The 23,288-nt window shown below is 43.0% G+C and overlaps 2 protein-coding genes across 4 annotated transcripts in view; one reads left to right on the forward strand and one right to left on the reverse strand.

Moving 5' to 3' along the window:
- Nucleotides 1-3,332, forward strand: part of NOS2 (nitric oxide synthase 2) — a 60,885-nt gene extending 57,553 nt beyond the window's left edge. For both annotated transcript variants that reach the window (XM_069226968.1, XM_069226967.1), the window contains exon 28: nt 918-3,332. In XM_069226968.1, the coding sequence (XP_069083069.1) occupies nt 918-986 (69 nt within the window). In that variant the 3' untranslated portion in view covers nt 987-3,332. The remainder of the gene's footprint in view (nt 1-917) is intronic.
- Nucleotides 3,333-8,564: 5,232 nt separating this feature from the next.
- The window catches only part of IFT22 (intraflagellar transport 22), an 88,823-nt gene continuing 74,099 nt past the window's right edge, over nt 8,565-23,288 (reverse strand). The window contains exon 5 of one of the 2 annotated variants that reach the window (XM_069226969.1): nt 8,565-9,820. In XM_069226969.1, the coding sequence (XP_069083070.1) occupies nt 9,672-9,820 (149 nt within the window). In that variant the 3' untranslated portion in view covers nt 8,565-9,671. Of the gene's footprint in view, nt 9,821-20,094; nt 20,236-23,288 lie in introns of those variants that run through there. The other variant, XM_069226970.1, reaches the window with a different exon arrangement.

Genomic DNA, 23,288 nt, shown 5'->3' on the forward strand with positions numbered 1-23,288 from the left:
CCTTTCACTCTGCCCCACTTGCCACCAATGGTCCACTTCCCCCCCTGCTCTCCGTTCTCTGCTGCTGGTTGCCCACAGCCCCTCTTCCTTTTCTCCTGCATCACCGCTATCCCACTTGCCCCCTGCCCCCTTCACTTTACCCTGCTCTTCCCTATTCCTTCAGTCTCTGCATCCTTCCTTGTTTAGCTCTACTCTGCCCTGCCTGGGTTTTTCTATCAAACGCATGATGATGTGTTTCTAAAAAGCTTGGACACCTCTGCATTCAAGGGTGAAGATGGAGAAATCAATATGTGTGAGACAGAGAGGAAGTTCACTTTCAGGGGGGTCCTTTGGAAGTTTGGGGTCATGGGCCATTCCCACTTTGTCCATGCATTAAAACGTCCCCAGTGGAGGTGTGAGGGGCAAGGGGGAGGACGTGCACATCAATAGCACCGTTGTAAATTACCCTCTGCACATCACTGCAGGAAGGGGATTAACAGCTGTTACTGTCTGCAGGCCAAAATAGGTTTGGTTAGTGCTTTTAATCAGTATGACATTTAGCTTTGTTATTTAACAAAATTGCACAGGTTTGAATTGAACCATTAGTTTTTTCATACCGACGATTTGCAAAATTTTATTACATTATGATCGTTTCATTTTGAAGCCAAGCAAAGAAAATGGTAATATTATCCAGGCTATTTTAATATAGAGGCACTGCTAAAAATACCATAAAAGAACTAAGTGGCCAGGAAAAGAAAAATGTTGATAAATATGGAGGACAAGTACATTCACATATAAAGAGGGAAAAGTTCAGCAAGAAAGGTGGTGCGCATTAGAGTCATTTCAACATTGTGTTTTTTCCAGTAGTAATCAACAATCATTTCCAAAGCAGTCACCGCAGCTGGCTAATGCCATCATTTTTTTCCTTTCAATTGCAGAGCCAGTCGCGGTATCATGAAGACATTTTTGGAGCCGCGTTTCGGATTGAAGAAAATAACAAACATTAGGCCACGCCCACCTTGCTGCATCGGCACCTTCTGAAAAACATTTAGGACACTTGTCCATGACTGGCACATGTACATAGCTTTTTATGGAATCTTTGTATTATAAATATATTTTTATATGTACATATAAATATATTGCATATCTTTATTTACCAGAGATGAAGTGCTGAAAATACAATCATTCTATTTTTTATGATTTTATTATCTCATGACAAAAAGGACACAAACTAAACAAAAACGTGCTAGAAGCATACACAATGTACTGTAGAGTTGAACCTTTATTTAAATAGATGCCTATTGTAATGCAGGTAATATTTGTAAATTCAAATTGTAATGAATGTATTTATATTTTTGTTAAGTTATACATTATCCCGAGGTAGATTTGCACTTTCTTATGTTCTTCCTGCTTGGTTTCTTTGGGACCAGTGTCTCAGACACACTCGGACATACATTGGAAATGCACTACATGGCAGTTTATAACTGAAGGTCATCCTGACACATCCATAACTTACTTCAGGCTTGGTCTACTCCACATTTTCTGTGCCTTGAAACTCCAGGCTTGTGTGCAGAATTACTTCCTTGTAAAGGATCAGGCACCAATATCATAATTGTCCTGTAGTATTTTTTTAACCCACTGCCTTTACAACAAAGCTGGTCCCGGGCTGCAGATGAAGTCATAAATCACCATGCCTAAAAGGATTGCAAGTCCATGCTTTACAAATCTGGAAGTTTATAATGTTTAGATACTATGATTTTCAGAACAAAATGGTAGTCAGTAGTAAGGCAGAGCACAAACTTAAATAAGAGTCAAATCTGGGAAAATAACTGGCTACTAGTCAATTTACTACTCTTGGGATGTGTAGCTCTCTGCAGATAGAAAGTTATGTTTCTGACATTCTGCAATCTACGTAGTCTCTCACAACTTAGCTCCTGTTTTGTAAGGGTTTTAGCTTATTCTGGTCTTAAAAGGCAAGCCTGAAGATTGGTTGACCAGAACACTGGCAAACTCAAGCTCTGCAACATGTCTTGGGCCAATGAGACAGACCCATTCATTGACCATTCATGGAAGAGCTCTCTCTCGTTAATGACCCTTCAAACAACTGTTCTGACTCTAGCACTTTTGAGGAATGACTCTACCTTTACAAGATCGAAATTTCGATATGAGTGGTCAACCCCTGACAATGAGATTTCCAAGCAGGCAACTCCCTGCACCTTAGCCACTAACTCCTATGAAAACACTACCTTTGAATTTCCTGTATACTTTCCACTGATGCAAAGCTTTAAAAACTAATAGTGTAAATTCTGCATTGTTTGGATTTGTGGGATAAGGGATTGCATTATTGCCATTACTTCACTTTGTAAGGCTACATTTGATTATGATTTCTACTAAAGCAGTTATTGTACTACTATTGAAACACCAGCACCCTCACGCAAAGCATAACATTGCATTTCTTCCTCGAGAGGTTCCATCAGAAACAGATACTACAGATCACTTAATTTATTAAATTTATTAATGGGCGAAAATATTCCCACCAAAAAACGCAATCCAGTACATGTATTGAAACTATGCATTGGAAATATTTCACCGCCTAGAGACTTTTCTTTTTTCACTTTTGGAAAGAATTATGTTTGTTTGTTATTAAATAACTTGAATATGTATGTGCTGTACTGTGCCCGACTGGGCAAAGGTCTTGACTGGTGTGGGATACTGGCTGGTCCAGTAACACTGCTAGCTGGCATTACTTGTAGGAAGACACGCGTTCTGAGATGGATCTCATGGCTACTTGGAAGGCGTCCACACATCACCATCCCACAAGACGAGCGGATTGTAGGGGGGTAGGGGGGTCATCTTCATTGCTATTCATGGGCAGCACCATCTCACATCAGGCCCGTTTGCACCACTTTCTTTCTTTCGTTAAGCCCCAGGAGCTCACAGCACCCAAATGATAAAAAGGAGGACTTTGTCAAAGAGAACAGATAGCTTTGAATGTCATGTAGTCAACTTCATAGTGCTCGACTGTTTATTTCATAAGCTGTCGCTCACTTCGTACCTCCCAGGGATGCTGAAGACCACTTTGTGATCTGCATTGAAACCAGTGCATTCAATATGAGTCCAAATACTTGAGACCATAAGATAAACATTCATAGTCAATGAGACAGATCTGGATTGATCCAAAACATCCTCCCGTTATGGATTACAAAATGTACAACTTCCTGTAATGTGCTTCACTGCAACACTATCAATATTTGGTACAAGTCTTCCTGTACTGGTAGTTGAAGGATTTAATTGTATTTAATTGTATCATGAATGGATTTAAATGAATAAATACATTTTAAAAATTTAGAAAATGCTAGTCGGATGTGTTGTGTGTTATCTGTCATCTTGCTGTGGGTACTTTAGCAATGGTCGTGCATCATACCTTTGGGTAAATTATACATCACTTGGAGCAGATGAAATTGAACTTGCAAAATTTCCAAATCTCCAAAAGAAGGTCATCACGTTGAATCCTGCCTTTAGAACTTTTCCCGATTACAGAATGGCCACACAAACGTGATGATTAGCCCTTCCGCCGTATTACGAGTTCCATTATATCCTAAGGAACTTGTAAAACGGTGAGAGGGATATGTCTCGTTTGTGACAGAGTACCTCACCTGCCAAGGTCGTAATCAGGCAGAGAGATTCTTAAAAAATGCCTCAAGTGGAGCCAAATGCATCATGGCAGTATTTGGGACACAATTCTGTTGCCCCAATACCAATTAGTTTCTGAGGCGTGTCATGTTAAGTGCCTCTCTAAATCATTTATTTTCTTCAAAACTTCAACGCACTTGCCCAACTTTATTTTCCACACTTAGACACACCATATAACAATGAGAATTTTTCATGTCCTCTGTCTATATTTGGTGAAAACATGTATATTTAATACTTTCCTAAAATGTTGCTTCAAATCTTCCAAAATCTCTCTATGTATTTCAGATTAGGAAAAAGGTTTTTAAAAATGAAGGTTTGTTAGGGCTTTGACTAAGCTTTAGTTGACAATGGTTCTTATCAGTGATGACCAATGCTTTGAAATGACAACAGCTCTAACTTACCCAGTTTACACTGGACAGACCAGTATATCCACAGGAATATGGTTAGGACAAATTAAGGCTTACTGTAAACTACCCAATAGGTCAAAACACAACACTTAATACCTGAAATGACGCGTGGCTGATGAACAATGCTTCGAAAATGGATCTTACCAGATAATGATTTTTGTCAGTATAGGCCTAGACTTGCTGATCAGCTTGGTCAGAAAAAATACTTTTATACTAATATAAAGTAAAACAAAAAGCGACTGAGCTACTTTAAAGAGGACCTCGTACGTAAATCAGTCCAACCTGAATCGTCAGACCACATCCCCTCCACACAGAAATACATATAAACCCAGACATATTTCTTCTTTCCTGGGATTCATTAAATCGCTAAGTAAATTACATCAGTGAGAATAAGATTGTCAATTTCCAAAAATCTGCATTCGAAATTCAAAACATTTTATTTCCTGTCCAATCAGGAGGAAGCACGCCATCATATAGCAGGACTTCACTCAAATTCAGCTCACTGGGTTAGCTCAAAGAGTTAACATGCCTTCTATAATAGAATTGTGGCTAAAATTAGAAATACCCACATCCTAGGGGTAGTAGCTCAGTTACGAAATGTGTCAAATGCCCAGGAATCCTGGAAGCAATACTGAGTTGTGTAGAAATACAGCAAATATTGTCTTTAATGCAAGTCATAGTCAGTTAAAGTTCACCCTTATTGCACAATTGATTGTATGAACTATGTAAAGATAAATGTGATCATCTGGAAGCAACCAAAGGTCTTTAGAAACAAACGTTGTAGTGACATGGTGCTAACTGGGTAACTCAAAACTATTCACATCAAATCATATGAGAGGGTCTGAGGAGGAACTGTGAAAATAGATCAAAGCCATAAACGCATCTTAATTATGAATAGGGCTCCCAGTTTTGTGGTATTTATGTTTTTTTAACATTTCCATCTGTATTTATCCATATTCATTTATCGGCCATCTTCTTGATATTTATCCATATTTATTTTGTGTTTTCAGGGGCATGGAAACTTAAAATGGTATATTTCCACATTTATTTAACTGATAAACATGCACAAATACTTTGCTGCTTGATGCGTTGTAGCAAATTAAGCAGCTAAATATAGCAAAAACACTACATCAACAGGTAAACAGTAGCATTATAGTAGAAATAAATGTTAACGTAGGCCTGTATTTAGGGAAATCTCACCTGTTTTGTAACTTCCCATGCTGTATATCTGCTCAGTCAGTTATCCTGGACATCCCGAAAGACAGCATGGAAAGTCACGAACAAGAAGACAATGTTCTGTATTTTGCTGTATTTAAAAATAAATACAGACAGAAAACACATGGCTTTCTGTCTTTATTTACGAGTAATAAACAGTAAAAACAGAAAACTGGGAACCTTTATTTTGTATAAGGGAATAGCCTGCCCACTCAATCTGTCTTTTACAAATGTAGGGATTGTACAAATGTATGTATGTGAGACTTCCCTCTGCGCCCAAGGTAGACACGAGGGATAATATATTGGGGAAGGGGACCGGTCGCAGCTTGCGTGAGGGGAAGGGGCCAGGGGACACGTGGCGGGGAGGGGGGGATATAAAATAAAAGAAATAACCGTAAAAATAAAAAAATAAAAAACTTACTTTTTTTCCAGCGCCGCTCAATCCGCTCTGCTCTGTCTCCTCAGGCTAGCAGGCACAGGCTCCCAGCCTGCCCTACAGCCAATCCTAACACTGCTCAAAGCAGCGTCAGGATTGGCTGGGAGCACTCAGCCTAGATGCTCCCAGGCAGACTGGGAGCTTGTGCAGGACCTCTCCAGCCCAGCAACTGTGTTGCTGGGCTGGAGAGAGCACACTGCGCATGTGTTTGGCCGGCCGGTCAAACATACTTGCGCAGTGAGGGGGCAGTGCTGTGCCCTCCATCCACCCGTGGCCCCACCCACTTTTATGGAAACAACATAATAATCTAGGTTTATTATGTTGTTTCTATAAAAGGTGTGCAGCTCCTGCTGCTGGCAGGGGGGCCACGCTCCTCCGCCCTAGCGGAGGAGACACCCCTGAAGGGGACCGAAGGTCTGGGAAGATTTTGAAGAGAAGAAGGGAAGGCACTTGTGTGAGATAATTTGCAGAGAACTAGCCCTTCGGAATGTGTTTGGAGAACTTCAGTCAGAGCTGTGCCATTTGGGTGCTAAAGGACTGGTTTGGTTTGAAGCAATGGGAGAATAGTTAGGGGAAGTGGTGCTACGACTGTTTACAGATAATGGGTGTGCGAACGTCATCATTTTAACAGGAAAACTACATTTAGCAGTTATTACCCACGTCCTGTGAGAAAGAGGGGGACAATGCACCCACAAAATCCCTAGTTTCCACTTGTTTGAGTACTGGTAAGCCACAACCAACACCTGAATTTGTAGACCAGATAAAGAAAATGGATAGGTTAGATGGGTTGAAAACCAAAGCTTGTGAATGCCCAGGTAAATGTATACAACCGCAAATAACCTGTTGAAAAAATGCATCAGATTTTTGGAACTAATGACAAGCAATGTAACATAATTATACAGATGCAGGCATTTCCTTGTGTCCTCTCCGGTAGGTGCTTGTCTCATGCAGTTTACAGCACCTACTCCTGTGTGCTACAGAGCCCCATGTCCCTTGAAAGCTGCAGAGAGCGTCTGCACAGTTCTCCAATGACTAAACCTCAAATCAGAGATTGTGGTCATCCTGGGAAACCTGCAGGAACGTCGTGACCTCGCAGTATCCCAAAGGCAAGCTTAGCATAGTTCACCACACCGACCGAAGGAATGTTCTTCTCAGCGCTGTGGCAGACAAAGCCTTTTGAAAGCAGGGGCCAAGTATTTCTGATAGGCATCACATACTTAAAAATCCCAGAAAATTCCTGCTTGGAAACAAAAGGACACAATATTTTCTGCAGTCAAGACGCGGTGCTGCCTAGAAGCGATTGTGCAATGGTGACAGAGCCGTCAGCAAGGACCACACAGCGGCCATTGTGTGCCCCGTCACGTGATGCACACCTGGACCTTATGCAAAGCAGCGCTAAAAAAAACCTCCTACTTGAAAGCAGGTCTGGTGCCTCAGACCCACGCGGGACAGTGTTTTACGGATTCTCATTCCTGTTGCAAGCTAAAGAACGAAGGCAGAGATTAGTTACTCATTAAATCCCTAGGACCTGCCTTCCTCTTGACTGAGTCAACAAGGAAGACGTTCTAGGCGGATACCCACATTTGACTGACACCAATTTGAACCTTGAGCATTAGCCAGGTTGTTGCAATCTGCTTTTTGGAGCCAAATCCATTTTTAACAAAGGCTCATAAAAAGGCCAATGTTACAATCAGAAGGATATTTAGATGAGTATACAAGAGTATTATTCACTAAGTCTGTGCATCTTCACAGGCATGTGATCAGGGCATCTATACCAGAATCAGCAGAAATAGACAAAGTCTCCTGGACCTGGACTGGTGTGCACCATGACAGTGGAGCATAGGCCTGCCAATATTAGGGTGCAATCAAAATCCCTCTACCAGCAGTTGAAGGAAAAATGGCTCTTCCACACAAAGAACAAGAGAAAAAGATGAACTCCTAGCAAAGGCACCTGCTTGACTTGACGTCTAAAAACAAATCAAGTGTAGAGTGCAAGTGGGAGTCTCCAGACCACCACAAGGGACAGAGTGAGATCAACTTACAGCCTGAAATCAGACATGCAAGGCCATCGGCTTAACTTCCAACCACGCAGAAACAAAGCCACTTACATGCCTACACTGTCACGGATCCTTCCATCAAGTTAAGGTGGCGGTTTGAAATGAATGTCTTTTATCATTGAAATGTGGGTTTTCTTGATTGCATAGGCCACACAAGTGCTGTTTAGGTGTGTCCCTTGCAATGGGGCATCCACTATAAACCCTCTGAGCTAGGATATGGCCACAGGCAGGCTAAGAAAAGGGAGGGATGCAAACAATATATGTCTCCAATGGAGCCAAAAGCCATTAGACGACAGCATCAACCTTATACCGCTGAAGGTTTTATAGGTATGGATGGTGCCAGTAGTTGCTAGCTATATGTGGCTGCATGTACTGGGATATAAACAGGAAGACGAGCGCACAGCGCCCTTATTCTCAAGGAGGTACACCGGCAGCACAAGCGCAAAGAATACATCCATAGATGTTCCTTACTTATGAACTTTAAGGGCATGGCGTTGAGGCAAGCTATGTGAAAGAGTATCTCTACCTGCACAACTATGAACATCACACTGCATGGCTGCTTCCTCGCAGTGGTGTGCAGGCACAAATGCAAGAGTGAAGGAGGGAGCTACATCAGCAGTGTGCCATGAAAAAGTGCTAATTTTTTACCAGTGACATGAAACTTTAGAAATCAGCTAAAAACTGATTTGGTTTTCCTGATAAGATGTTATAATACTACTGACGCCGCGTGGTATTTGTTGCTTTGGTTACACGTAAAGATGAGCCAATGAGACAAAATCAGAAATTGATATATTTTAATAAAACCTGTGAATCCCAAGAGAGCATCCACTTTTAGGAATTAGATATGCAATTCATACAGATAGTGGGAAACAAAAAAACAGTGAAACTTCTTTTGAGTTTTAAAAGTTTCAGAGTATGTGGCTGAAAGCAGAGATTTTAAGAAATGACAAAATGGAAGCTGAACTCAGTAGATATTACACTAGTGCCTGGTTAGACAGTCAATGATGCTATGTAACCGTAACAAGAGTCCACCCACAGTCATGAAAGAACCTTTGTCAATGTTGGCTAACTGGGTTATTGCATGGCTAACTAACTAGGTTATTTCACGGCTAACTGATGGGCAATCCTCCTTTCAAATGATTTGAAAATAACATGTAGTTCTACTGTGCTATCTTCATCAACACAACTGGGAGCAACCAGCAGACTGTTCACCACAGAGTACGATGGACACAAATTAATATAATTAGCCATTTTTGCAGAACCTATTTGAGACAATTTGCTTTGGTTACCCTACAAATGAAAGTGTCCCGGTACATTTGAAAGAAGACTTCCTCAGGTACCCACTATTTAAAAACTATACTACACAAACCTGTATAAAGGACAGTGCCGCTCCTCTAGAATCTGCCTATACCCCCTCCCTAGTAGTAAAACCACAAACAAAAATACCAAAGTTTTACAATGTTTACCTTTGAATCAAAGTTGCACAGTCTGTTTTAATTGTTGGGAACTTTTTTGTTGAGTTCAGCCAACTTGGCACAAGAGTCAACTGACGTTGCACAGACTGAACCAGTCCAACACAGTGAATATAGGGGGTGGCATCAATAAAGAGAGTTGCTTATTATTTTTGGGTGAATAAAGAGAGTTGCTTATTCGTTTTGGGTGATGTTCCTGACACTCCTTGCAACAAGAGGTACCCAAGAAACTCAAGGAACAAGAGTTCTAAAACAGATATTGGGCTGGGTACCTCAAGCACACATTAGCTGTCAGTCAGTGCCCGAGGCTGGGATAGCGACAAATTCTGTTCCGGTATGGACAGAGTTTCTTTGCTGAAGGACTGCGCTTTGTGTCATCACCATCAGCTCTCCTTTAAGGACTCCTGATCCTTTATGTGATGATGGACATCTCTTCGCGGTCTCTGCTTTCAGACATCGAGTTGATCACTCCTTCGAGGAACTTCAGAAACTCCATTCGGACATCCTCAGGTTCTTCATCCAGGTTGGAGTGTACAACTTTCAGCTTCGTCAACGAAGGTGCTTCAAATGAAAGAGACATCAATTAAAGGGAAAGGTAATAACAGTTACCTGTCCATTACACGTTTATGAGCACTGAATATGTACTGTGGCTTCCAAGATTTAAAATGTATCCTAGCTGGTACTGAAGAAGTCTACAAAGCGCATTATTATCGGAGGTTACAGAGGATGGCACAAGTGTGTGTGTTTAATTAGAGTCACTGAGCTCCTGATTGTCAAACGTTTGTGCACAACAACGTGCAAACTAGTCGTGCAAAGAACTATATGCTGGTCTATTTTCCTAAGGCCTGATTCCCAGAATCAGTTTCTGCTGAGACTTATGTTTGAAGATGGAATCTCCAACTGGTAAAAATTCTCTATTGTCGCAGTTTGTCCTGCAACTATAATTTTTGGATTAGAACAGGAAAAGGAGGAGTTTCAAAGAAAGCGGTGGTAATGCAAAATGGCGGCAGCTCCCACGAAGTCCAATATTAGTCGGTATTCACCAACATTGTGCATGTTAACCGCCAATCTGAAAATATAAAGCTTTTTTAAAAGGATAAACTGAGTGTGTTTCCAGGGTTGCAAACACTGCACCCTCTAAAGATTATAGAGCTGAGGTGGGACAGGTTTTTCTATCAGTAAATATATTTTCCCGACAAAAAGATAAAAGAAAAACACGTTTAATACCCCAGGGGACAAATCTGCTGTATTTGCTTCTTAGTACTGTCCACCCACTCACTCACTAGTAGACCACAGGAGGTAAATATGGAGCACGATAAGTAAACATGGCGATGTATTAGTTGTATACATCTCCATGCTTACTCTTGGAAGTTGTGTAGAAAGACCAGAAATCAATACAATTCATAGGCATATGATTTGAAAAAAATCCGAATATCTAAAAAGGATTTGTGATATAGCTCCAGTGGCAATGAACAAGTAAATAATTGTATGAGGATCACAATATGCAGTGCATTCTCAAGCATGACCACGTTGAATATTTTAAATAAGCAGCCACTTAATGGCACTGAAAGAAAGTAGAGAACCCCTGTTTGTACTAACTATTTAGGGGACTTCTAATGGATGTTTTAAGCCAGACGCTTATTTAAGAACTCATACTAGAGAGCATCATATTCTCTTTAAACAATTTGATCCGGATTTGGCCTGTAAATCAAAATGGAGTACAAAGAAGAAGACTGAATGAACCTTTGGAGGAAAAGGCGGGCCACCAAATAAAAAAAACCAACAATATGGCGATTCAGCTAATGTTGACCTTAGGTCTAGGTTCTAACTATTTACTCAGTTACGTAAGAGTTTCATGGTTTATAACACAAATTAATTCGAGGTTTGTAAGCCTCTATCCTTGAAGAACAGCCTTACTCATTTGTTACGAATCTTGCAGGCTGGTGCACACCCTCACCCACTGGTGTGAGTCTCGCACCTTCTTTCACCGGGTGTGAGTCGCACGCTGTCACTTCTGCCCTCCAAACAGGCAGCCTTCTGAAAGCGCTACCTTCAGCAAGGCCTTCATTTAGGGGCATTAGTCTCCAACCTGTCACCGTTGTACAAATCTCCAAAAATGCTAATATTGGTCTGCCCTCAACTGCCTCCTCACCCTCCTCTCCTGAGCCCTATTCAAATTCTCCACCCCGGACATTCCTGACATAAGGTGAGATCCCCGCCCCAGTCTCCCTATACTCCTTCCTTCTATGAGATGTTCCTCTGCTGTTCTAGGGTGAACTCCAGAAAGCATACTGTCATTGGTTGTATAACGACCAACGCCAGGGGTTGCTTCTCTACCACGCGTGGATGGAGCCACAGACTGTCAGGGCATCATTATAGTACGCCCATACACATAGGATGCTTCTCTGACGCTCCTTGGGAGACCCCCTAAGAGCACATACTATGGGTGGTTTAATGGCCATTCCCGTGAGTTGCTCCACTGGAACTCTTTGAGCATGTGCAATGGCTGGCTGCACACTATACATTACATTGGGTTTCTCCTTGGCCCCTCCTGGGCTGACCCTTGGACCATAGACTACTCATGCTTTAAAGCTAATGCCCCTTACTAGGGGGTTACTCCTCTACCACTCCTAAGTGGATTCCAGAGTTATTCTCTAGTCAGTGGAAGCAGGTACCACAAATGGCCCCACCGCTCAACCCTGGGCTCTTCCTATGCTTCAAGTGGTTTGTACTGTATGACACACCCCACACTAAAGATGGTATGTATCTGAATGCTTTCATGACCGTATTTATTCTCCACTCTTACTTAGCACTTGTGCACGTACAGCTGTGTGGTTACAGTGCGAAGAGTCTCTTCCTTACACGTACACGACACCAAAACAAGTTGCACACAGGCCACACAAAACACACATTCTACCCCCACAGCACCATTAATGCTTAAGCGTCCTAGGCCTGAATACAATACATTCAATGAACGCGTGGGCACCTATTCAATAATAATATCCAACCACAAGGCTGAAAAACCTGTCTTCTGAAAAGCCCTCTACAACAGACTTACCACCCATCAGCATCACAATATCTCTCTCTGTGTTGTCTATAAATCCTCGGATAATGGTGTTCTTGCGTGCTGCAGCCTTACTCTTACATTCAGATATTTACTGTAGTTCTGTTACTATGGGATACTAGTTTACCAGGCTGAAACCTGTAATCCGCAAGTCACTGATCCCAATCCTAGTCACACAGTGCTGAGGAATATTACCCGATTCACTGCACCTGAGCAGCACCAGGGGCCAGGTAAGTGCCCAGCAGAAAGACTTGGGGTCCTGAAATACACTCTGGACTCCTGGTGCGGGTCAGAAGTCTGGGGACGTGGCAAGGGCAGACTGTGCCAGACTGGCATAAGATGTGACACTCCCTAGCTGGTTCCAGAACCATTGCGCATTATCATACATGTAGTCCAGCCCTGCCAAGTCCACGCATCTACGGTTAGTCTAACACATTGTAATGGCTGGTGTACCATATCCAGGCACAAAAGTGTTCCGTCACACATATTTGTCTCCTCTTCATTGTTCAAGGCCCTCTGATGTCGGCTCAGAATGCTTAAAGTAAGTCAGCGCTTGTTGGGTTGATATTTTAATGCACCCCAGGCAGTGTGAGCTGAGCCCACAGAAGGGGTGACTGTGGTTGCCACAGTGAGGAGCTCTGGCCAAGCTCAGCCCTCTCTCCAGGTCGGGTGAAACTCTGACTGTAAGAGCAATGACACAGTAGAAGCCCTGCTGGTGCTCCCAGGCTCAGACATCGAAGCCAAGATGCTGTTCTCAAGAATGACTGTAAACCCCCCAAGCTAATCCATGACACTGATGCAATCGGAGTCCCCGATTACATTGTATTTTTCGTTATGTAGCTTTTTTGTATGCATGATGTGACTGAAATCTTGTAGTTCACAATGTAATACAGCAGGTGTAGCAGGTATAGCGAAATGGACAATCACCCACAACATGTGGCCTGCTTCATTATAGGGGCTTCTCTTGATGCAAGCTTTGTCAGGATGGCCTCAACGGATAGTAGGGAGCTGTTAATATGATACACAGGGATTGAATGTGTAATATTCTGTGGAGAAGTGTGTTGAAACTGTCCATAGAACAACTCCTAAATACTTTATTCAAAGTTCCTCTGGGAAGATTAACAAGCATTTGCAATGCAATGGGTCTCGCATTTGCTCAACTTAGAGCAATTAGTGTTCTAAAGACCCAATCAGACTTGTATTGCCACATAAAATGAAAATGAAAACTAATACAGTTTTATATAAGTGAGACGATTTAAAGTGCCACGCCATGAGCGTGAAGGAGCACACGAGATGAAACAGAAGTTCGCTTGCAGTTCAGACGTATCAGCAAATGTGCAGCGAGATCGCGCTGTGTAGGAAATAAAAATAAAAAGTAGTCCAGAAACCATGCTACAAACATGGAGCCTTGTATGTTGTCAGTAGTTGGCCAGTACGCTCAAGGAGGGCTAAACACCGGAAAAGGCATGACGTATGCATGCATTTCACAAATAAAATCAAGTGATTTTTAAAAGGCAACCCCACGAACCAACTAAACTGACAGGTGTGTGGTGGGCATGGTTAAAGGCCGACAGAAAGATTACAGCAGGCTGGACCACTTACGCGCTCAACCCTAAAAATTAGAGCATGATGTCATAGGGGTCTTCTCACCCCAATCGTGATCGTCAACATCTTTTAGCCAGTCTATTAAGCCTAATAAGATCAGTGGCTTTCATCAGTGACGCAAATAAATACTCGTAATCACGTGACCCTACCTCCTAAATCGATTTCGAACAGTTAGGGGGACCAATTTATATCAAGCAACATGCGTCACGCATCATGCATCATAGTATCCTCCCCCCATATTACGAGGCAAGTCGTCTCATGAGAGAAAAGGAAAGTTATAGCTCCTTGTAGAGCCACAATCGCTAAGGGATTCACGGCGCTAAAATGTTTAGTCTTTCCTCGAGCGAAAGCCTTTAGCACCTTTGCTACAGGGATACATCCCTTTCCCACTTTCTCGTGCAAAGCACACAGAGCAATGGTCACATGTGGCAATTATAATTAACATTTTATATGAAAGTGTGTGGCGGTTTCGGAACTGACTGTGCCAAACGAAAAGAAAAGGGTTTGTTGACAGATGAGGAGAGAAAAGTGGGTGTGAACGGGAACAACACAAGGAAGTGCATGCAGGAGGATACAGTGAAAAAGAATGGAGATGCCGTGAGAGAAAAGCAGTTGGAGGATTTCAGAAAGATGATGGGAGAAGAATGGAGTAGACGGCAAATAGGGAGAGTCTGCAGAAGAAAGAGGTGTTAAGGCATGAACATGAGTATTTGCAGCACCCTGGAGAGCAGTACTTCTTCCACAGACCTTAATAACTCACAGAGGTTCCCAAACACTGGTAAATGCTTTGATTAACTCGCCATACAGTGTCACTCAAAGCGTCACGCATTTGGCAGTCACATGTCACTCGTATGAATAGTGAAACCATCGAAATGTCACACATAAGCAATTTGAAAACTTGTCAGCTGAGGGCGCCTCTACTGATGGTCTATAAGTTAAGTTTAACTCGCAGGCATTTAGGTGTCAGCGTCATCTTGGGACTGAGATCTCGAGATAGGGGTTATTTATACTCTAACTCTCATTTCTTGTATTAGTCATGGCAAAGATTGGGTAAACCAGTGTATTAATCTGCAAAGATAGTTTAATAAATGTAATTGGACCAGTGCAGATCTAGACTGCTCGCAGGTAATGAGCTAATCGCACGAGCTCTCAGAATCAGCAGCCCACATACAAGGAAGAGCGGGTCCTGCTCCTAGCGATGCCCATGCACAAGTGCTCCTGCGGTGAGCTCCGACCGCCATTCCTTGCAACAGTGCGGGCTTCAGGTTTTTGGGGGGATCCCTGCTCATTAGCACTTTGAGTTTGTTACACACATTTGTGCTGCTTGTAGCCCAAATGATGCCAAACTTTTAGAAGAGGGTTTTATGTTGTTAAAATATGTCTGTTTGCGCACCCCAAAAAGGCTTAAGACGAAACAGGAGAAAGAGATGGGGTTAGGCAGAGACAAGAAGAAAGGTTGGGACAGAGAATAGACAGAGGTGAGTGAGAGATCACATTTTCTTTCCTAGGGCCCCTTGGTGGGTAGGGGCCCTAGGCCATGGCTCACTTTGCACATGCCATAAAACACCTCTGCTTTGCAAGCCAGAGTAGATGGTGAGTTACAATGTCTCAGTAGGCAGACTGTCGCTACTACAAGAGCAGTGCAAACCCAGGAGAGGATTTAACATAGAGGAGAGGATGTGGCCTAAGGCCTGAGCTGCAGACTTCAGAGTTAAGAGACCCGGGTTCGAGTCTCGACGTTGGCTCAACAGCCTGGGATTATGGGCAAATCACTTCATCTCACAGTGCCTAAAATTCGTCGCCTTGAGACCATCACTGGTAAAATGCAGCGCTTTACAAATGCTGGATTTTTAGATATTCCCAGATGTCGGATACCACTCGAAACCTGCGCCCAGTCTGTGCTTAACGTACACCACGTGCCTGCGTGTCAATGTCAGCGGGGCAAGCACTAGAAAAAAACGGAACCCGACACAGTGAATTCATTCACCATTTTCAACACACTGTTCGTCTAAGGCAGGCTCAAAAAGAGACTAAAGTTTTCACCGAACATCTAGGAGTTGTCTCCGCTAGAACTTTGCCCGATTTAGCATCATTCTGAGATTCTGCGACAAGGCACTGGTGGTGTAACAAAGGCCGCCGCAGCGCGGGGGGTCGGGGGTGGGTGGGGAGTCGAGCTCCGGATTGGCCCCTCAGCACAGTACTCTGGCCTCGGAGCTCCTACGTGAAGGCCTTCCATGTACCGTGCAGGGGGTGAGCAGGGCTCAAGTCCCCTTACGCCTCTGTAAGAGACGCACGAGAAACGAACCGCTTTCTTACAATTATGTGCAGCAGCGCCACTCAGTGGCTAAACACAAACTGTTTCCCTTGAAGAAACGAGGCCGAGTCTCTCTTCCGTCCTTTCTTGCGATGAAATGAAGATTATTACTCCATTGAAATAAATCATGCACTCGTCACTGCAATGTTTCGCCCGCAGAAGTGGTGTGTGGATTATAAGCACCGACTCCCCTAAACAGGTTACAAAGCACTTCACTGCACTGACATCCAAGCCCGGAGATGACACTTGGGAAAGGGCTTCAGAGGTCTGCAAACTGTGAAGCCCTCCGGGGATCAGTATGTGGCTAACAGGAGAATTTGTTACTCACCAAAAGACCAGAGACAATCCGCATGCTTAAAACAATACTGTGCAATGGGCCGTCAGTAATGTGTATTCTTTCTCTCATGTTCTTGTAGGAAGGCTTAACACTCAAACCCCCTTCCCCCACTTCAGCTAAAGGGTCACACCGTGGATACGTTTATATTTTTAGGCAGCCCATGCCACCACTAGCATTTTAGCCACCGGGTTTTTCATTGATTTTAAAAGGGATCACCGAGCAGACATAACTGAAATATTTAAGTTGTTAAATATGTTCTGACCTACCACTTTTAAAGAATAATTATGAAAATATGTGTATGAAAATGGGTTATTAGTTGTTAGGAATGCGAGTCATTCACAAACAATCATGATGCAATCGTCTTAGTACTGGGAACCCAGTATCCCATTAGCACTCTCAGGGCAGCGAAGAAGAGCAGTCCAAGGGCTACCCAGGGCAGGTGTGGGCTAGCAGTTCCACTCTGGTGGCAAGCAACAACAACCCTCAATAAACCATTGTCAAGTCAGTGCTTCTTTTAAAAAGGAAAAGTACTTTTATTATACACAAACTACTAAATACTAAGCTTTAGTTAACTTATACATCAGGTATACACAGCTTTGGTGACAAGCGCACTTTACCCTTATCGTGCCTGAACACAATGATTAAAATGCCCCCCAGCCATTGATGATATTGGAGCAGTGATAAAAAAAAAAAAAAAACTTATGGTAGAACAAGTACACCCATACTTGGATCCAGTACTCACTGTGTCGCTGGAACAACTATAACTAGCTGATGAGCCCTAATAAGAGTGAAACCGGTCCTGGTTTGTTGTGTTCCGGTTTAGGGAGGACCGAGCCTGGCAGCTGGTGTGTGACTATTCAAATAGGAGCAGGATCAAAACTTGATTTGCAAATGGCTAGGTCCAAACTAAGGTGGCCTGGTGAGTGTTAGAAATGAGGTCTCTAGTTGGCAGTTTACACCCTGTCCAAGTAGGGACCCTCACTCTAGTCAGGGTAAGGGAATCAAACACCCAAGATAACCCCTGCTCACCCCCTTGGTAGCTTGGCTCGAGCAGTCGGGTTTATCTCAGAGGAAATGTGTAAACTATTTGTACACACACACAGTAACACAGTGAAAACACTGCAAAACTACTACTCACCAGTTTAGAAAAATAGCCAATATTTCTCCATGTGAAACAAGACCAAAACAACAAAAATCCAACATACACAAGTAAGGACTTTGCTTTTTAAAGGTTTAAATGAGTCTTAATCCATAGGAATCAATGGTTTTATTCTTTTATCCCTTTAATACACAGTACCCCCGGATGCATCAAAAACTAAGATGATGCGGCCGCAGGGGAGGTGAGGTGCCGGAAAAGCAAAGCGAAGTGTTGGTTCCTTACTGCACAGGGAAGGTGATGCATCGGCTTCTTACTGGCAGAGGAGGTGATGCGTTGATTCTCTTCTTGCAGGCGAGGCAATGCGTTGGTTCCTTACTGGCAAGGGGCTGATGGGTTGGATCCTTACTGGAAGGGGAGGTGATGACTCGGTTCTCTCCTCGCAGGAGACAATGCGTCAGTTTCTGGTCACGCAGCCTCAGTTCCTTACTGCGGTGCGGGGTCGATGAGAAAGTGACGCCTAGAGACGGTGCATGGAAAATCCAGACGCGCTGCAGTGATGGAGCTGTGGAAGAACAGGCGTTGCATCAATCTCACAGGCGCGGAGTCGATTCTTCCACCACAAGGCAGGCACTGCGTGTATTTCTTCAGCCACAACACAGGAGTTGGGTCGATTTAGAGCTGCAGCACTCCAATGCATAGATTTTCTTCCTCAGAACACCAGTTTCCATTTCCAAGGGCCCAGGAACTGGATTTGGCACCACTTGGCAAGTCAGGACTCTCAGCAGAGGAGCCCAGGCACTGGTAGATGAAGTATTTGATGTCCCTGAGACTTCTTAACAAGAGGCAAGTTCAGTTCAAGCCCTTGGAGAACCTTGGAAAGCAGGATGCAGAAGGCAAAGTCCAGTCCTCTCACTCCCAGGACAGAAGCAGCAAGCAGAAGGACAGCACAGAAAAGCAACAGGCAGAGTGGCAGTCCCTCCTACAGCACACAGCTTCTCTTAGTGGCAGAATGTCCTCAGTCCAGAAGGACTGGGAAAAGGCCCGAGCAATTGTCAGTGGCTGACATTAATTCAAGCATTCTATCCATCATCTTGTTTTTTATGCTCTAACAATAATCACATGGCATTTTTCAGCAAGATACCATCATTATATCGAATAGAAACAATCATTTTCAAATGCAGTCATTATAGACAAAAAATTGCCATATTCATCAATACAATTATTAATCTAGCATCCTAATTCAATCAGAAACATGGGTGTCTGAGTCTTTATTTTACATTCTTTAGGTCACCTATTGGAGTCATCGGACCAACCACACGGGTTTCCCACACTTAGGAGTCCAACAGCAAAAGCTCTAACTCCAGGAGTACTTTAATAAATGAGAAACATGACATGGGGTTATTTTTTCAACGCCTTTGTGTTTCTTCTGCAGCATGAAGCTGTGGCAGGGACAGCCTCATGACAGAGGGTGAGTGTGTGTTCTTGGCTAATGGAAAACATGTCTTTCATGCAGATATGACCTAGTGAAGGAAATGGTTCGTGGACTTTTTTTCTACAATTTAACCAATGAAAGAGACTGGTGAGAAAAAATTAATTATATAAGACGGGTGATGTTTGTGCAAGGAAGATTTACAGCGCATTGACTGCACATTCTTTAATACTGATGCAACTCACTTTTCTAATGTAGAAAAACAATGAGACTACAACTATCATAATTCCCACTGAGGTTAAAGGGGAGAGTAATCTTGATTACAATTGTAATCAGACCAGGCACTGTGATCAAGGCCATTGGGGCTGAAACGGGTTGGTGAAGGATTGAAGCTGATAAGCTGATTAAATCTGCTCAAAGTCCAAAAGAGTGCAGCGTCATTTTTATATATATATATATATATATATATTTTTATATATATATATATATATATATATTTTTATATATATATATATATATATATATATATATATATATATATATATATATATATAGGAATCTGAGGAATTGATTATATATTTTATTTTATATATATATATATATATAAAATCAATTCCTCAGATTCCTCAGGATTTTGTATGTTGGTGCACAGTGAGAATTTCGTTATTGGAAAGATGGAGACTGATCTATAAAATAAAATAGAAGAGAAGATATATCTCACCACTTGGATAATTTCAAGCAGTAATGGATTAGAAATGAACAAGTACGATGAAGCATGTGTAGACAGTATTGTTGTACTGTTTAACTCAAAGAGCAGAGCTCGTGCCATTCTACTGCATGTAGAATCCACGTGCAGAGTTTCGGTGCAGAGTTGAACGGCGATAACCAGACCCTGGGGAACGTCACCACACAGCGTAGCTACGTTGTGGCGGCCATTCTGAATTGGGCCCGTGGTGATACTTGGACCCCATTGAGTCATTACGTTATGTGACACGACCACGTTGATGGGCAGTTTGGGTTGGTTCATCTCTGTGCGCCACAGCAAAGCACATATAATCCGGCAATACGTTATTTCCATCATTGATGATTAGGGTGACCACCTGGCACTGAGGCAAATTCTGGACAGGACTGTAAAAAATTCAGGACAAAGGGTCAAAATTCAGGACAAAAATTCAGGACAAAGGGTCAAAATTCAGGACAAAATTTCAAGAACAAACGTCCGTTTTACAGACACACGCAAGAGAGGCCATGCCTCACTATGTTGTCAGTACATTTATTTACTCTTTTTTAACATAGCACTATTTATTCACTGTGGACCTTTTGTGATTGCCTCCTGGTGTGCTACATTCAGGTGTCACATTACGTCCTTGTTCAGTAGTAAATTAATGCCCTTCACGACAAGGCCATCACCCCTACCCAAATCTACCCGATCTTTCCTGAAGAGAAAGTAAGAGCAAAATTTTGATTATGTTTCTGAACATTTCAAAACCCCTGGCAAACAGTTTGGGAAACATTAAGGTAATTAACCTTATGCTAGTTTAAACAAATTGAACAAAAACATCTGGCTTACCCCAACCGCCCATGGACTTTCAACCTAATTTTTTTTAAAGAGGCAGGGCAGATGGTCTGGGTGACAGTCTCACACCTAATGACAGGATGTGATGTACCCATAACTTGTCTGTAGTCTCACTGCACTAGAGTGTATGTTTGGGTCTCTACATTTATCTCAGAAATGGGAGCCTGGAGTACCAATCAAAGATAATAAAAGAGTAGGATGAAATCGAGATCAAATGGGAGATCCACGGCAAGTAATTCAAAGGATTGTTGCTAACAACTGGATAAATAAAGAAGAGACGAACAAGGTGGGACAATTCCTAAAATCAGACAAGATGGGTCCACCAAGACTATTTGAAGGTATTGGGTATTTGGGGAGTTGTCTGCACACAGGAGCGAAACAGAAGGGGCACTGTCAAGTGGTTGAACAATCAACACCCATCCACCTTGGCAAACTCTTCTGGTGCAATGGTTCGCATGTTAGTGCTTGTGAAGGGTGAGCAGGGGCCAGACCCCTTGCAAGGTTGTGCAAGGCAATTGCCCGCTTAGTCCATGTCTTTATATGGTTTTGAAATTGAGCAAAAGCCAAACTAGAGATCTGGGTTATCCCTAAGTGTCAAGTACACATAGAATCTTCAAAATATTTGGGATGTAAATTGCACAAACAAAATTTACAAATTTTAAATTTTAATTAGTGTTTCTTTAACATATGACACTGTTTTCGCCTTCATACACAATTAAATCTCAGATTGAACTGGGAACCAGTTACCTTTCGATACCTAATGATTAATATCTACCATTCTTACACTGATTTCCAGGATGAAAATCTCGGCAGAGCGAACGGTCCCTCCAAGCCCAGTTTGCTTTTTGGTCTTCTCTTCTGCTTTCTGTAGAGGCCATGTGGCACTAGCGAAGATGGTGTGCTACCCCAATGATAGTATTATTTTGCAAACCTTCACCTGCTCATCCTTTATTCCTTCTTCAGACAGGCCACACATCTGATTTGGTCGCTGCGGCGCCATCTGGAGCTCTTTCCACTCTAAAGCTAACTGTGACTGCGGATGGATTAGATCTTCTGGACTTAGAATGCTTTTATTCAGCTGCAGATGTCCAATGGGTGGCTCACTGGCTTTCTGCCCACCTCCCTGCATGAGATGGGGTTTACCAGTAAAGACTTTTAAGGAAGGCTTAATGCACTGCTCATCGTTTCCTACTGACCATTCTATGGATCACCATCCGGGGTTATCATGCATGGCTTTCTCTTGCCTTGCCAGAACCTGTAAACTCACTGACACGAAGAAACCCTATGCTCCTGCACTACCTTTGCTAAGCCTTCCCACTCGCACAGGATGGCTGTGCTCAGAGCAACTCCATCAGTGGCATGTTGCAGGTGTCTTAAAATTGGGGACTTTGTTTCTGAACAGTGAGCTACTAAATTTCCAAACACTTGTGGCAGACTACCATCTTCACCCCGGTCAACTCCTTACTTACAACCACCTTAAATAATCATTAAGTGCCTGTTGGACCTGGCTTTTTGACAGGGACATCCCCAAACTTTTTGCCTCCTTCCTCCTATTTTTTCTGACCTGTTGTTGTTGGCTTTTGACCTCTGGGCACTTTACCACTGCTAACCAGTGCTAAAGTGCATATGCTCTCTGGGTAAATTGTACTACTGATTGGTTTATCCATGATTGACTATTTAATTTACTTGTAAGTCCCTGGTAGAGTGCACTACATGTGCCTAGGGCAGGTAGATTAAATGCTACTAGTGGGCCTGCAGCACTGGTTGTGCCACCCACCTCAGTAGCCCCTTAACCCTGTCTCAGGCCTGCCATTGCAAGGCCTGTGTGTGCAGTTTCACTGCCACTTCGACTTGGCATTTAAAAGTACTTGCCAAGCCTAGAACTCTCCTTTTACTACATATAAGTCATCCCTAATGTGTGCCCTAGGTAACCCCTAGAGCAGGGTGCTGTGTAGGTAAAAGGCAGGACATGTACCTGTGTAGTTATATGTCCTGGTAGTGTGAAACTCCTAAATTCGTTTTTACACTACTGTGAGGCCTGCTCCTTTCATAGGCTAACATTGGGGCTGCCCTCATACACTGTTGAAGTGGCAGCTGCTGATCTGAAAGGAGCAGGAAGGTCATATTTAGTATGGCCAGAATGGTAATACAAAATCCTGCTGACTGGTGAAGTCGGATTTAATATTACTATTCTAGAAATGCCACTTTTAGAAAGTGAGCATTTCTTTGCACTAAAATCTTGTTGTGCCCTTCAATCCACGTCTGGCTAGGTTTAGTTGACAGCTCCTTGTGCATTCACTCAGACACACCCCAAACACAGGGTACTCAGCCTCACTTGCATACATCTGCATTTTGAATGGGTCTTCCTGGGCTGGGAGGGTGGAGGGCCTGCCCTCACACAAAGGACTGCCACACCCCCTACTGGGACTCTGGCAGACAGGATTGAGCTGAAAGGGAACTTGGTGCATTTCTAAGAGACTCTTTGAAGTCACCCCCACTTCAAAGGCACAACTTAGTATAAAACAGGGCCTCTGCCCTACCTCATCAGACACTTGCTGGAGAAGAAACCTGAACCAGAAACTACATCCTGCCAAGAAGAACTGCC

The sequence above is a fragment of the Pleurodeles waltl genome, chromosome 3_2, assembly GCF_031143425.1.
Source record: "Pleurodeles waltl isolate 20211129_DDA chromosome 3_2, aPleWal1.hap1.20221129, whole genome shotgun sequence".
NCBI classification, from domain to species: Eukaryota; Metazoa; Chordata; class Amphibia; order Caudata; family Salamandridae; genus Pleurodeles; species Pleurodeles waltl.